Source organism: Trichoderma harzianum (genome assembly GCF_003025095.1).
Source record: "Trichoderma harzianum CBS 226.95 unplaced genomic scaffold M431scaffold_1, whole genome shotgun sequence".
In the NCBI taxonomy this organism is placed as follows: domain Eukaryota; kingdom Fungi; phylum Ascomycota; class Sordariomycetes; order Hypocreales; family Hypocreaceae; genus Trichoderma; species Trichoderma harzianum.
The window spans coordinates 2,386,219-2,400,216 of NW_020209249.1; the positions used below are offsets into that span (position 1 = coordinate 2,386,219).

Here is a 13,998-nt window from a genome sequence, read left to right on the forward strand (position 1 = left end):
TTTCCCTTTCTTTTCTTTTTTTGGGAACACTGGCAAGGAAGACATGGGCAATCTTTTCAGCGCGCTTCGCTACGGCATACTAGGTCGCGGACTGCGCGGGGATTGACCCGGGTCGCCTTGCATTGGGGGGCTGGGATTGTCTCAGCCTCAATGTCTTGGGTGGCTGCCAGAGCAAACACTTCATTGAGAGAGAAGGATATTGTTAGAACACTTGTATGAGTACCTAGCCGCAGTTCCAACCCGGTCTCATGCACCTAGGCGTATTAGTCTTGGCATGGTGATGGGAAGCCGACACAGTGCAGCCCTGTCTTAGTATTGTATCGTACTCGTAAAAGTGGCCGGCAGCCATCACCGAAAGAAACGCGGAGCCTGAGGCAAAGAGAGGGAGACATGCAGAGCCACGTATCACCAGGACTAACTAAAGCATGCAAGGCACGTATATTGCCTCTCCGTTCTCACTTGGACGGTCAATTACTTTATGCACATGCAGCCGCGTAAACGCCCACCGGCTCTAGTAGCTGATAAACAAAAAGCAAACATCGCCGTGGGCAAATCAGATCAGGTGTCTCCGTCTGCCCACCGCCCTCTGAGGTGGCAGGGTACAGGCATAGTAGGGTGCCTGGACATCCAATGGATTCATCTAGGGCACTGCATGTACATGTACCCCTCTCGAGTACAGGTATTAGTCGTACCTTATATAAGACGTGCTGTTTCACCTCTCCAAGCGAGCCTTGTCTCGTCCTGCTTCATCTCGGGCACCCAAACAGAGGGGATTCAGGCCCTCAACTTGGGGGCATCTCATACACTGAGCCATGGCACACAACGTGTTCATCTATCTCGCCGAGGCGCATTGTGTCCTCTGTCGAGTTGCATTGCCGTATTACCCCGGCATCAACGTCTTTAGGATAAACGCCAAGGATTGGGAGAAGGATATAGTCGGCTGTGAGTCGTATTGGGATATATAAACAGCTGCCATTGCTTACAAGATGTCATAGTATTTGACCTAGCCGCTGACTCGACTAATGGGCCCTTGGTCGTTGCCATCAAGACGACCCTGAAAGAAAAATACCCAATCATCGGGACGAATGTTTTGGTACGGCATAAAGGTGGCGAGGCATCGATTACCATTGTTCGTGAGCGCCCGAACATCAAGCACCGGCCCTTCTTCTTTGCCCATCAGCTCTGTGTTAAAGCCATCGAATCGCTACGAAGGGGCCCCATCCACGAGGAACTCTATGATCTGGCCATTCAAACGCAGGAAATTTTACCCAGAGATTGCTGGGGAGAAGAGCCTCCGACCCATCTCGCCTCGTTTCTGAGCACCATCCAGAGCGGCATTGTCGACACTGAGAATACAGACTTGGGATCTTGTCTCTCGAGATGCTGCAACCTGCCCCTCGAATTGCAAAGCCATATTTTGAAATATCTCCATGAGAATGGAAACAATGTTGTGTTCTCATTAATGACGGCTCTCCATACATTTACCGTTGGCCGTTCTCTTCTTGTACCAGTGCTTCTCAATCAACCTCCGCTGCAGGATTTCGTCCGTGTTGATCATGTTGACAAGATTCACATTTGTGCCTCGATCACCAGCGTGTTTGGACGTTCCTACCTGTGGGGTATCGAGACCTCCTATAGCCAAAACCATCAACCTACACCGAACAAGCAGTGCATCGAGCTCAGCTTGAATTCCATTCGCAAGATGGAGTTTATTCTTGGAATGTACGGCATAACGGCCGTCAGATTTCACATGGACACCAATCTAGTTACTCCTTGGCTTGGGGATGCTAGAAAAGGATGGCGTTGTAAGCCAATTGATTTCACTCGCGAAAACGTCGGGTTTCCGAGAAGTGTAAGTGATTCTCTCAATCGTGTGGGGTGTATTTACTTTTGATTGCCGTTTTCTGATCCATCCATATACGTATATCAGGGCCAACAAGATCTTGTTGGTCGCTTTGCTGAACTTCTGCTTCACGCGTCGAGGAAAGACGCGCCGCTCAATGTCTTGTGGGATGCTTCCTCGAGACTGCTTCAGGGTGGCGTGTCCTTTATTTCTCATTTTTACACAGATCTACCCAGCGTGCGACCCAGCGTTTTCCCAGGACTACCGATGTGTAGATATTTGCCGTTACATCTTGATGGCCAACCTGTCGTAGCAATCACTGTGTATTTGTTCGACCTCGGCACCAGCTGCATCGTGGTTCATGGGAAAACCACCCCTCGCTGGGTGTCAGTCCCACTAAGGAAAGGCGTATCACGGTCTTTCTATTTCAAGCCAGGAGAAGAAATAATAACGCTAGGCTTGATAACAACCGGGGAAAGAGATTACCGATGTGGCCCGTTTCTGCTGGTAAGATCCTTTTCTCACACTCTCAACGATAGAGTAGCGTTGACCCATGACATTGACTTGATACATTAGTTTAAAACGAATCTCAATCGGATCGCATATTTCGGCCCTGCTGGGTCGCTCACAGATCCAACTATTCAATGGGTGTCCTTGATACCCGATCACTTGAATGGGAAATGCACAGTTGCGGGCCTCATTGTGGACCAGATGGCAATATCGTATAACTGCTTCAGAACCATTGGAGCTCATTGTACGCCCAAAGAGGGCGTCGTCGGATCCCATAAGTCACCGACTTCCTCGTCGGGGCAGCACCTCGTCCTACCAGAAGCCCCAAAGATCTTGCGACGATTCGGGTTTAGGAACTTTGCAGTCGTGAGTAGTGCTCAACTGTACGACATCAAGCATCTACGCGTTCTACTGAGGGATGCTCGAGACTATGATAATAACCACATGTGGCGCTTCGGCGGCCTGTGGATCCTCCACGGCGACGGCTCTATCGAGACAATCGGTTGTTGGGACGAGTCTCTGACCAAATACGCCAAGACCATCTATAAAGAGTCTGATGGCCAATTGACTCGGGTGATTTTCCGCTCAAGAGAGGGAAGGCATCCGTTAATTCCGAGTGAAATAGTCCGTTACATTGTTGATATTACAACCAGAGTAGTACCGCATGGAAGCGACCAGGTGGATCCAGACGAGGAGGAATGGAAGAATGTTGCAAATTGCGACTATTTGCAGTACTGCAAAATTTCGTATTCGAAAAAAGTGAGTGCGCATTGCAACACCATATATGAAGAGCGGTTATTGGCGAATACTGTGCTGACGAACTAAATTAACCCTGTATAGATTACTTGGACATTTACTGAGGCGTCTGATAACATCGAGAACACCTCCACCGGCACGACAGACTACAATCTGCCACCGCATAGGGAATGCAAACTACTGCAAATAGAGCAGTAGTGGATTTTCGGTAAAAAGGGATTGGGATAAATACACGAAGAAGGATTTCATTTTGTTGGTGGCTATCTCTGTTCTGACTTAAATTGGCTACAATGCCCTTTGGCATATGACTTATGACTTAAAACCTCAGGAGGGAATGGTGGTTATTCGGAAAACAACGGGAAATTGCATATCGTTCGACAAGATTGACTCTAGTTACATAATCGCAGATCGAGTTATACTCTATACATGCTAGGGCAAACTGGAAGTGGAAAGCATCTTGACTTACGATGCAATTCTAGACAGAAAGCGGCATAGTTCATTGATCAAACATTAAGCTTGTCATCAGCCTCCCGAAGCCAGCTTCTAGAAGACGTCGCTGGATATGTAATGTGGAGCCATCCAAAGTCATCTGTAAAGGCCGGAGATTCTCCTTTATTGCCCACAAACATCTTCCTCCGAGGTCAATATACCATAAACAATAAGCGTAGAACACTATACTAGGTCGAGAATCTGACGATGTAGATGGGCAGATAGCAATTGGTGTATGCTGAAAGACTTCCAGGAGGCGGGGAAAGAAAGGGGATTAGGTAGTTCAAAGTGACCTTGGGTCCAGACATTTTGCCTGCCCATCTGTCTCACCTCTCTGCTCACCGTAACTTGCACCTAGAATCAGAGCTATTGTGGGAAAACGATGCGAGATGTGAGTCCTTACAGGAGCAAATCGCCATGGCTAGCCGCCGACGGGAGGGACGGATTTTGTTTAATATTACACTGCCCGGCGCGAGCTCGACCTAGGTTTCCAACCGTATTTTGGGGGCCATGGCATGGTCAAGGTAGTGAGGCAATAAGAACCATGGTCCTGACTCACCTGCAAATAGGTATGCATCCTCGTTGTCATTCAGTTGTAAGGGGCTATGGTTGAGTGAACACCCGGGATTCTGGATCTACGGGCAACTCAACTGCAATAAAGACGGCGATAGTGCAGCTATGGCGTATAGGCCAGATTTTCAAAAGACATGAGTTGATGGCCCGAAAGCAAGGCCAGAGCTTATATCCACAAAGCATGGGACGATCGATTCACCCACATTCCCGCCGGGGATGGAGGATCCATCACACCCGCATCCTTGGTAAGACACAACAAGTCGAGGCGGTAGAGGACAAGACGGACAGCGAGCGAGGGTGTTTGCATAGCCAGCGGCGGCCCTCACTGGCGAGCCAGGACACGGCGTAACATGTGTCGCGCTTTTTGGGCCAGATCCACAGAGCAACAATGGTCCATTTCTGACGCGTGGTGACATGAAATATCTCTCACCCGCTCCCGACACAGCGGCGAGGTTCTACAGAGATTTAGACCACGACAGCAGATCTGGTCGGGCCCCGGTCCCCTGCCGTTGCATGTGTTGCCGCGCACAAAGGATGGAGCGAGGGAGCTTATGGTCATGGCAGGGAACAACGGCTTTGCGGAAGCAGCCGTCTCAGACATGTTCTGGGTCGGTCTAGATGGATATGTTGGAGAAAGGGGGAGTAAGAGTCTGGCCTCATTCTCTCCACGAAGCTAGTATCGCCCAGACTGTTTTGTGGCTCTGATCTTGAACCGCTGCTGCGGACAAGTGTCTACCCAACAATGGCTCCGCAGATATGGTAACGACCTTGCGTGTGGAGGAAATGCGTCTATGTCTGTTGGCTTATAGCTCATTATGCTCCACGCCTGTTGGGTACAGATACTTTTCGCATGAGGTTTGTGGCGCTGGAGATGACGCAGGAAGCCGTGACGAGACATGGCGTATCCTGTCCATCCATCACGACGATAATGAGCTGCAAATCAGTCGTACTTGTAGTGCTGCCGCTACCGCTGGTCTCATTTACGAGGGAAAAGCGGTAACGGGTCATGCCATGGTGATTATGAGTCAAGAGACTCTAGGTAGCACGTGGCGACAAGTTTGTGTACCACAGAGACATAATTCGACCAACATAAGCGGCGGCGGATCAACCATAAAGTGCATGATCTAGAGTCATGTTGTTTCGTAAGCCAGATAATAATACTAGTTAGGTTTGCAGCCCGGTGGATGGCGGCGAGTGGATCATGTTCCTGAAATTGCCAAAGACAACGCCAAAAGTGACGCCGGTGATGGCGAAGTGAGGTTTGTCCAAGATGCTGGTCGAGCACCCTCTATAAAGCATGGTATAGGGGTGTTGGCACTCCGAACAATGGACAGAGCTGTACCCAGACATGCTGCGTAAAAAGAGACCGAGACGCCTGGTATGTGCCTTGTCTCTGCCTATCCGTCTTGTCTTGTCCTGCCCGTCTCGCTCCCGGGTTCCCGAGTCTCCACTCAGCTTCAACACGTTACGGACCAGCCGCTCCCGCAACCCGCGAGGTCACAGTCAGTAGCTTTATTAGGTAATATTCAAGATCCACCGACAACACAGTCAAAATGTCTGAGCGGTAATTGTCGTCGGGCTGGCGCGGACAAACATTTGCACCATCAAACGACACCCGAGGTTACTGAGCCTGGCTGTGCGACGCAACTTGCTGCTATGGCGCCTTTCGCTGCATCACGGCCGGCATCGAAAAAGGCTTGGCAGCGCTTGTTGGACCGGTGAGAAGCTTAGCTGAGTACTAGGGGAAGCCTGCCGCATTAGGGCGATTTTGGAGGTTTGGCAAATGCAAGCCATAGCATGGCGAGCCTGGCGAGACCCGGCCAGGAACAGGGTATTGCGGAACGGCCAGGCAGATCTCCTCGTTCCCTGAGCAAGCCACCGGAAACTTGGCTCAGCTACCACCAGCATCGGGATCAGCGTTATTGACTTGGTAGTGCGGCCTTTCGGATGGCGCAGCCCTGTGGTCGAATACACCAAATGGTCCAATTCACGTCTCTAAACATTGCTTGATGCTGTGATGCTGTGATATCGACATGTCAGAATGCTTTAGAAAGAAGCCCATTGCTGAATGCTCCGGAATGGTATCAATCACATCCTATCGTCTGCTGTATCCTAGTCTGCTTACCAAAGGGGATCAGCGACGGTTATTTTCTTTTGCTCTACCTTGTATCTCACTCACCTTTACTTCCACCCTTACTTTAACCGTCACCCCTTCTTACTTGCTCAACCAATTTTGGTTGTGACTTTTCTCTCGTGACTCAAAAGAACTTCCATGATGGTTCATGTGCGCACGTTTTTGATATGGGCGGGACAATCGATCCAGTCGCCTACTTACACTTGAGGCAAACTGCTGCCATGACAATAGAGAAATGCAAACTGGTCCTCCTAGGGCTGCGTTTAGAATAAACGGCTTGGTACTGGACAATGGGTGCCTATCCACGACGGCGCCGTCAGCCCTGAAGCAGTGTCTCGTGCTTGTTCACACGCTGGCCTGTGCCCGCGATGGATTCAACACCATGAGGAGCAGCTGGAGTCGACTGCGCATGGGTAAAGTTGACATCGCATAAAAAGAAGTTGGGGTGTCTAACATGCATACTTAGCCATCTGGGCTAATGCCGGGCTGATCACCGGCGGGAGTTGAAAGACCAGCAGGAGAGCCCTTCTTTCATCTGCCATGAGAAGCAAAAAGGTACGCTATCCCTTGCGTTATATAGAACAGTCCTTCTCACTCGTTCCTGGGCTGAGAAACCTGAAAAAGTTATTGCATTCCCTTTTTTTTCTCTCCTGCAGGTCTGGATGACCAATACTGTTGGTGATACCACCCACCTGAGCAGATAAAGCAAGGAGATAAAGGAGGGGGGAAAGGAAAAGAGCAACCACCCCAGCCTCTTGAGAACTTATACCTCTACTTATTCGGTACCTCGTTTTCCTTGTCTGCTTCGACCGAGCATCTGCCCTTGAAACCAATTTCCAAGCCAGGCGCGTCGTTGAATAGCTGATTTCGGTCCATAAACCCGTCCGCCTCCCTGGAATCTGTATCAACCAACAGCACGGTTCCATCCGCTCAGCTTGGCGTCTTTGACATCCCGGTACCCCAGCACATTCGTGTTCTCCTTGCGATCAACACCTATCCCCCCTCCCTCTCTGCGCTGCTGCCTTTCTGCAAACTCCCGCGGCGAGACAGAGACAGAGGGCTGCACCTGGTCGCCGGTCCGACCCCGACACGAGGTATTGATTGGTCTCTCCCGGCGAGGTCTCGATCGGAAGGAAAGGTACTTCCTTTGAAATCTGCCGACAGTGTGAAGCACCCAAGTACTACACTAGGTACAACCTGGCTCCTCTTGTGTCTGCGCATCATGTTATCCGTCTGGCTCCGGCTGCTCTAATACAGAACAAGTCAGTGTTTGTGTCTACTGGTGCCACTACCTGCCGACTCAGCGGTAAGTCAAGTATAATGTATCAATACATACGCTCTGCTGGATGAATCTCGAGATTGTTGCTTGCCAGCTAACTCTCTGCTAGCAGCAGCTCACCACCTTGAGTGTGTGTACAAGAGGTAGGGCCAACGTTGGGGTAAAGTGACTGACTGACTCGCCTGTACTTGTCAGGTTCAGTATTTCTGCCTGAGTTTCTACCTACCAATAGCACTTCTGGTCTTACCCCCTCCAAATCCTACTGCTGGATACATCTGGTATGTTTTGCTGTTGATGCTGAAGGATATACCTTGTAGTGCAGAGTTGGTATCCTCAGCTGTGTCCCCTGCGTGTCCGATACCTTCAACCCTAACTCGAGGCATCAAGAGCTACCCCAAGGTCAGGTCACAGGTGGTAGTTGGCTCCAGGAAAGGAAATCCGGGTAAGTTGGCGGGGAGTGCCTGCCCTGGCTTGAGCGACCGCCAGCATTCCATTTTCTCGTCTTTTTTGCTCCACCCCTCCCCCCTTCTCCGCCACACCCTCAACACCTTGTCACAGATCTCGAGATGCCTTAGTGCTACTCATGCTCTTCCAGGTATTTGTTTCGAAGCAACTCGCAAAGGAGAAGAAAGAAAAAAAAAAACGCCACCTATTACCACTTGCATGTGCGCTTGCTCTCCTTCTCTTTCTTTCCGTTTCTGATCTCCTTCCTTGCTTCTCTTATCTCTTCCTTTCTGCCTTCCACCTCTTCAATTTTCCCTTATATGTGCTATTTTTTTACAAGTTTTTTTTTCTTCTTCTTCTTCACTTCTCTCGGTATCCCGGAGTTTACTGTTTTTGCCTTGCTACCGGCATCGTCCGCAATCGCATGGCTTTGTTCGGCCCTGATCTTCGTACAGCTCGACGCTTCATCCTGGTTCTGCTGCGCCCTCAAGTTACACCGGCCATGTTCCACTTGCTGCTATCCCTCTCCTCTTGTCCAGCCGCTACTTGATGCTTTCGTCCTTTCGGCCAGTCGTGCTAATACCATCCTCTTCCCCCTTAGTGGCTGAGCACAGCAGCAGGTGGTATCATCTATCTTCTCTTCCGCCGCACCGCCTGCGGGTTTCGAGGCCGCCGTCCTCCCAGTCCCGTCCCCTCACATGCTGATACTCCCTTCTTACTCACGGCAAATCGTCTCACCGCGTGCCCCAGGGTGATATATGCTTCTGCCCAAATACATATACTGTTTGGGGCTGCTTCTCTCGCTTCGGCACTGTTGAAACGGTTTCATTAACCGGCGTCTGGCCTTTCATTGCGCCAAAGACAGCACGTAGTCTGATCGACTGTTGCTGTGTAGTATCCAACGCTCCCTCGAAGGAAAGTATTGCATCATGGAGGAACAATCTGTTACAACCGCAAAGGCTACCTTGACGGAGCCCCAGGGCGGCTCTTCACAGCAGAATGACGGAGGGAAAGACGACTCGAATCGTAAAAAGACGAGCACAAGAAAGCGAACCAAGACTGGTTGTCTCAGTGAGTAGCGCTTGAACATTGTGCTTTTGAATCTTCTCTTTCCCCTTCCGCCTCCGCCTCCTTTTCATTTCCCCTAAATCTGACAAAATATTTTGTCTTTAGCCTGTCGTAGAAGACGAATCAAATGCGACGAAGGCAGACCAATTTGCCACAACTGTATCAAATCGAGGCGTGACTGTGAAGGATATAGCCAAAGAGTCATATTTAAGGAACCCCTTGGCTCGTTTTCGTCTCCTTTCAACCAAGCAATCTTCTCTGGTCCCTCAAACATTGTTGATGAATCTTTGCCTGCACACCGGCAGTCTTCAAGAGGACTGTTTCCAGCTATCGCGCCGAGGCCACCAAACTTTGACCAACATCAGCATGGCTTACCATTTCAACCTACCTCCGCTCCATATCAGCAGCAATTCCATCGAGGTCCAGTGTTACAAGATCCTGCGGCTTACAGTATGGGTTCTGGACAGTTTCTACAATCTCCCTACAATCCACAGTTCCCTAATCCCCTACTTGCAACAGAGGCCATCGGAGGACCTGGTTACTTTACTCGGCCTCCTCCCGAAGCTCAGTTTTTCTCTCTCCAAGATGGCAACTCTGCTGGAGATATGCTTGACAATTTCGGCAATCTGGGTGGCAACCATCCCCTCAATGTTCATACAGGGACAACCGTGACGCAACCCTTAAATAACCATTGGGAGTTCGATATGTTGGATGATGAAGCTTCTTTGCCTGATTCTGACGATGATTTGCCAGACGTGCGAGGCAACTTACCGCCGATAAAAAACTTGGTGCCTGAGCGTTGGACTGTAAGTCCCGTGGATATCAGCGTCTTTTCGGCCTTCGCCCAAAGCGACGATGTTCAAGCGCACATGGAGACCCCTTACTCTTCTGAATTCTGGGCTAGTGGCCTGAACACGATCTTCATGCATTTCATCAATGTAACTGGGCCCGGGATCTCAATCTTCGAAGGAGACATTTCTTCTGCTCTAGATAGATCCAGAATGAAAGCAACAGCTGGATCTGGAAAGAGCCTATGGAGCTGTAAGTTGAATCTCAATGTATCAAAAGCATGACAATAAGCCTTCTGACATCTTAAGTAGATGCAATTCCCTCGCTGGCGCTTCAACATCTCGGCCTATTTCATGCGATGCTCGCACTGGCAAGCCTCCAACTCGCAAAGCTTCGAGACAGCCCTCCCACAGCAGCCTTGAGACATTACCACCGTGCCATACGCCGCATAGCGAAAAGCGTCAAGTCGCCTTCCAAGAGGACACAGCCGGCAACTCTTGCTGCCACTCTCTTGCTCAGCTACTTCGAGGTCTGGTCGTCTGATCACACCAAGTGGTGCAATCACTTGTTTGGCGCTAGGATTCTATTTCGCGAGATGTCTTTAGGAGAGATGACTCGAACTTGTTTCCCCGCGAAGCGCATGAGACAGCGCGAGGATGCTCGAGGGTATCAACTAGGACACATAGGCTCCTATATATATGGCCCCCATTGCCACCCAGCGTCATCACAGAGCGCTCAACAGTCTCTCGACTATGACTTTTTGAATGTCATCACAGGACTTACCTTGTCTCCAGAAGCCTATGGTGACGTAGAGGGGCAGCTTCCGGACGTGAAATACTCTTCGGTAACCGACAAGGAAATTGAAAAATACGATATTATTTGCGATCTATTCTGGTGGTATTGCAAAATGGATGTCTATCAGAGCATTTTGGGAGGAACCAAGTTATTGTATGTCCCCCATCCTGTGATTGGCTAAAGGTGTATGCTAACCAGGAAAAGCATGGAATATGACAATTGGACACAGATTCCTCCGAGGGCACCCTTTTCAACATATTCATCCGCGTATGTAGTAATCCGCCCTCTTCTTTTCCCCTAGCCGTTCAAGTAATAACACTTGAAACTGATACCTTGTTAGATATGGCACCTATGACCATTTGGTTTTGTTGCTTGGCCGCCTTTCAGATTTTGTGTCGAAAGATTTATCCCGGAAACAGAAGGCCATAGAAGCAAAGGGGGAGAATGCTGGAACTGGATCCCCGCCAATGTTTCCAGGCATGTTCCCGACGTTTGGGAAAGTGCAGGCCCCCATGGGATTTAGTCCTCCACGGGATGGCACGCCGCACAGTGATTCTCAGGATGAACTTGACCCGGAAGCCACTTACGAAGCTGCACTGCAAGAATGGAATGCCATTTACAGTTCCTTTGAGGTATTTAAGAGCCGCCTTGGGCCCGAATTCCAACCCCTCGGTGATGAACCTGACGGTCCAAGAAGGACAAAAACGCCTTTTGGGGACCCGATATATTTTCGAACATACTCTATCGCTGGCATCTGGATGAACTATTATATGGGGTTCATTCACCTTTACCGAAGCCACCCCTCGATGCCGCCAGTTGCAATGAGGGCAGCGGGGCTGATGGCTAAGAAGACAGCGGGCTTTGCTCTCAAGATCGGACAGATTGCTTCTGGGCTTGCTGCCGACTGCTCAGAGTACGCGGTGATCAATACATATCTCGGCGCTGCCCTCATTGAGAGTTCTTTCTGCGTCTTTGTAGCAGGTGTACAGGTTCGTGCAAAACTCCTTTCATTCCCGCAGTCCCTTCTTGCTGAGTACATATGTGTATATCTACAATGAAAGATGCTAACTTTTCTTTAGTACAATGAAACCAGGCAGAGAGAATGGGTCATCCAGAGAATGCATGATATTGCCCGCCTAACTGGATGGCAGTCTGCCATGCAGATTGCCTGTGGCTGTGAATCGGCATGGATAAAATCTAGCACGATGGGAGGGCCGGAATATACACGACCAACAATCATCAACAATGTCCCGTCTACAATATGGAAGAATCCTCGCCGCATTGATAAGAAAATCGACGAATCTGAATCGGGCGAAGAACGGCGGTTAGTACTGGCCAAGGCTGAAAGAACACATTACGCAATCGGGATACTAGCAATCGAAACAGAACTCGCGAGACTCGAACTTCGAGACGATTTAAACTAACGAGCGATATAGAATGTGTCATGTCTTAGAACGGCAAGCGCAAATTAGAGGGGGGAATAGAAAGCAGAGGAGAAAAAAATAAAAAGACGAACAAAGAAACGTAAGAATGAGAAGAAGGGGGAGAGGGAAAGGGAGAGAGATCAGAAATAAGGCTCAGGTATTGATTAGCAGACAAATGAGCTCACATTCACAGTGGATTTTGGCAACGTCATGGTATCTATGGTAGATTTTGTGTGAAGGATTTGGGCAGCGTTTATGAGACGGGTAATAAGAGACCGGAGGGGAAAAGGGCAAGACATGTGAGAGGGATAAAAGGATGCAGGTGGGGAAATTCAATAACGACGAAATCAAATGCAACAGCGGCATTTCTATTTCCTTTCTGCTATTGAAGTATCTGGTTTTCTAGCATGTATCTTGCCTACCTACTATAGGTGGTGGTGAAATTGATGCAGTTAGCGGGCTGGCTGAGCGAGGTTGCGCGTAGTCTCTCATTTGGTCACTTGCATGAACGAAGAAGGGAGGATTGCAGTTTGTGCAGTTATTTTTCTATTCTCGTTAGGCATATCGTGGTTGATTAGTTTGATGGTAGCCGGTCGACGACTGCCGCCATCTCCTCGTCTGTGTATATTCTAAAGCCCTTATCCTTGGTGACGCTGGCTAGCTGCACATTTTTGGAGTCCAATTTCTCCTCCATTACTTGCTTCAGAGTCTTGAGAACCAGTGTCTCTGCATCGGCGATTGTTAAGGACTACCAATCTTGTCAGTGGATGCTGCTTACTCATATGGAGAAACATAAAGGTGAAAACAAAGCTGACCTTGTGATATTCGTTTTGTAGCTCTGCTTGTGCTCCTTCTGAGCCAGATCCAATAGCCTTGGCGTCGAATCGATAGAAAGTGCCACTGGGCTCTGCGTGAAACAGCTGGGGGCCGTTCTCGTCAAAGCCAGCGATGAGGAGCGCAACACCAAAGGGCCGGCTCATGATGGTCTCCTCTCCGTCAGCGCCCTCGCCGAAGCGCAGGGCAAGGTCGCAAATGGCCTGGGTGGTGCTCTCCACACTGAGGGACTCGTTGTAGTTGAAGGCATGGCTCTGGCACTCGACGCGGGCGTGCTCAATCATGGACCGGGCGTCGGCCTGGAGGCCGGACATGGCGCATCCGATGTGGCGGTCGATCTCGACAATCTTTTCGACGGAGGAGGTTTCGAGGAGGGAGGATGTGACTCGCTTTTCGACGCCGAGGATGACGCCCTCGGAGGTTGCAATGCCAATGGCGGTCGACCCGAGCTTGATGGCCTCGAGCGAGTATTCCACCTGGAAGAGACGACCTTCGGGGGAGAAGGTGTTGATTCCCCGGTCTGCAAATAAGGTGGAAGTTAGCACGAGTTCCCTTGGCTGTCACTTCTTTGTACATGCATATATGCCCGAGTGTCTGTGGCCGTTTTGTGCTTGTCTCGTCACAGAACTGAAGAGAAGAGAGCTTAGGAGGGGAGAGGAGGGGGAAGCTGCTTGCCGTATTCAGATCTTGCCATAAACATCTTGACTGATTGTGTGGTTGAATCGGCCTAGAGATGCCAGTGGAATGCCTTGGTAGAACGAGAGAATGGTGAGGAGAGAGTGGTGGTGAGGCTGCGAGAAAGGCTGAGGGAAGGTTGAAGCTGCGAAGGTTGCTGCTATACTTGCTATCAGGCAAACACTGGGCCTACGCATCCAGCTTCCCTGCTCCAGGTAGGTCCGCAGTACGAGTACGTACCTTGTAGTGGGGGAGGCAGAAGAGAGCAGGAGCTGGCGCACCGCCACATTTGGCGCCACAGGCTGGCTGGCGGATTGTAGCTGTGCTGCCGGAACCGTGGTTGATCCGGCGAACGGAATGGCAACCGCGACGCGCCTGACGGCCG

General features: G+C 50.1%; 4 protein-coding genes across 4 annotated transcripts; 3 read left to right on the forward strand and 1 right to left on the reverse strand.

Annotated features, from left to right (window-relative positions):
• Nucleotides 1-2,554: 2,554 nt before the first annotated feature.
• M431DRAFT_72525 (hypothetical protein) lies at nucleotides 2,555-3,307 on the forward strand (the record flags this gene model as incomplete). Its single annotated transcript, XM_024922038.1, has 2 exons — nucleotides 2,555-3,112; nucleotides 3,194-3,307. The coding sequence occupies 2 exons, from the start codon at nucleotides 2,555-2,557 to the stop codon at nucleotides 3,305-3,307; spliced, it is 672 nt and encodes a 223-aa protein (XP_024780400.1).
• Nucleotides 3,308-8,067: 4,760 nt separating this feature from the next.
• On the forward strand, nucleotides 8,068-8,726 carry M431DRAFT_194632 (hypothetical protein). The gene has a single exon (XM_024913247.1). It carries the CDS (start codon nucleotides 8,168-8,170, stop codon nucleotides 8,576-8,578), a length of 411 nt encoding a protein of 136 aa, XP_024780401.1. The 5' UTR covers nucleotides 8,068-8,167; the 3' UTR covers nucleotides 8,579-8,726.
• A 231-nt stretch (nucleotides 8,727-8,957) lies between these two features.
• Nucleotides 8,958-12,104, forward strand: M431DRAFT_489497 (hypothetical protein; the record flags this gene model as incomplete). The annotated part of the gene is made up of 6 exons (XM_024916687.1): nucleotides 8,958-9,099; nucleotides 9,202-10,137; nucleotides 10,197-10,833; nucleotides 10,885-10,947; nucleotides 11,021-11,669; nucleotides 11,760-12,104. The coding sequence occupies 6 exons, from the start codon at nucleotides 8,958-8,960 to the stop codon at nucleotides 12,102-12,104; spliced, it is 2,772 nt and encodes a 923-aa protein (XP_024780402.1).
• Nucleotides 12,105-12,559: 455 nt separating this feature from the next.
• Nucleotides 12,560-13,771, reverse strand: M431DRAFT_502882 (hypothetical protein). Its single transcript, XM_024918228.1, has 3 exons — nucleotides 13,614-13,771; nucleotides 12,920-13,458; nucleotides 12,560-12,852 (listed from the first exon to the last, which is right to left on the reverse strand). The coding sequence occupies exons 1-3, from the start codon at nucleotides 13,636-13,638 to the stop codon at nucleotides 12,679-12,681; spliced, it is 738 nt and encodes a 245-aa protein (XP_024780403.1). The 5' UTR covers nucleotides 13,639-13,771; the 3' UTR covers nucleotides 12,560-12,678.
• Nucleotides 13,772-13,998: the final 227 nt, after the last annotated feature.

What these genes read in the sequence shown, in the direction of transcription:
- M431DRAFT_194632 (XM_024913247.1), top strand. Translation starts at nt 8,168, where the DNA reads ATGCTCTTCCAGGTATTTGTTTCGAAGCAACTCGCAAAGGAGAAGAAA.
- M431DRAFT_502882 (XM_024918228.1), bottom strand. Translation starts at nt 13,638, where the DNA reads ATGTTTATGGCAAGATCTGAATACG. An exon ending in TATGGCAAGATCTGAATACG is followed by an intron (nt 13,459 to 13,613) that starts GCAAGCAGCTTC and finishes CCTTATTTGCAG; the next exon opens with ACCGGGGAATCAACACCTTC. An exon ending in TACAAAACGAATATCACAAG is followed by an intron (nt 12,853 to 12,919) that starts GTCAGCTTTGTT and finishes CAAGATTGGTAG; the next exon opens with TCCTTAACAATCGCCGATGC.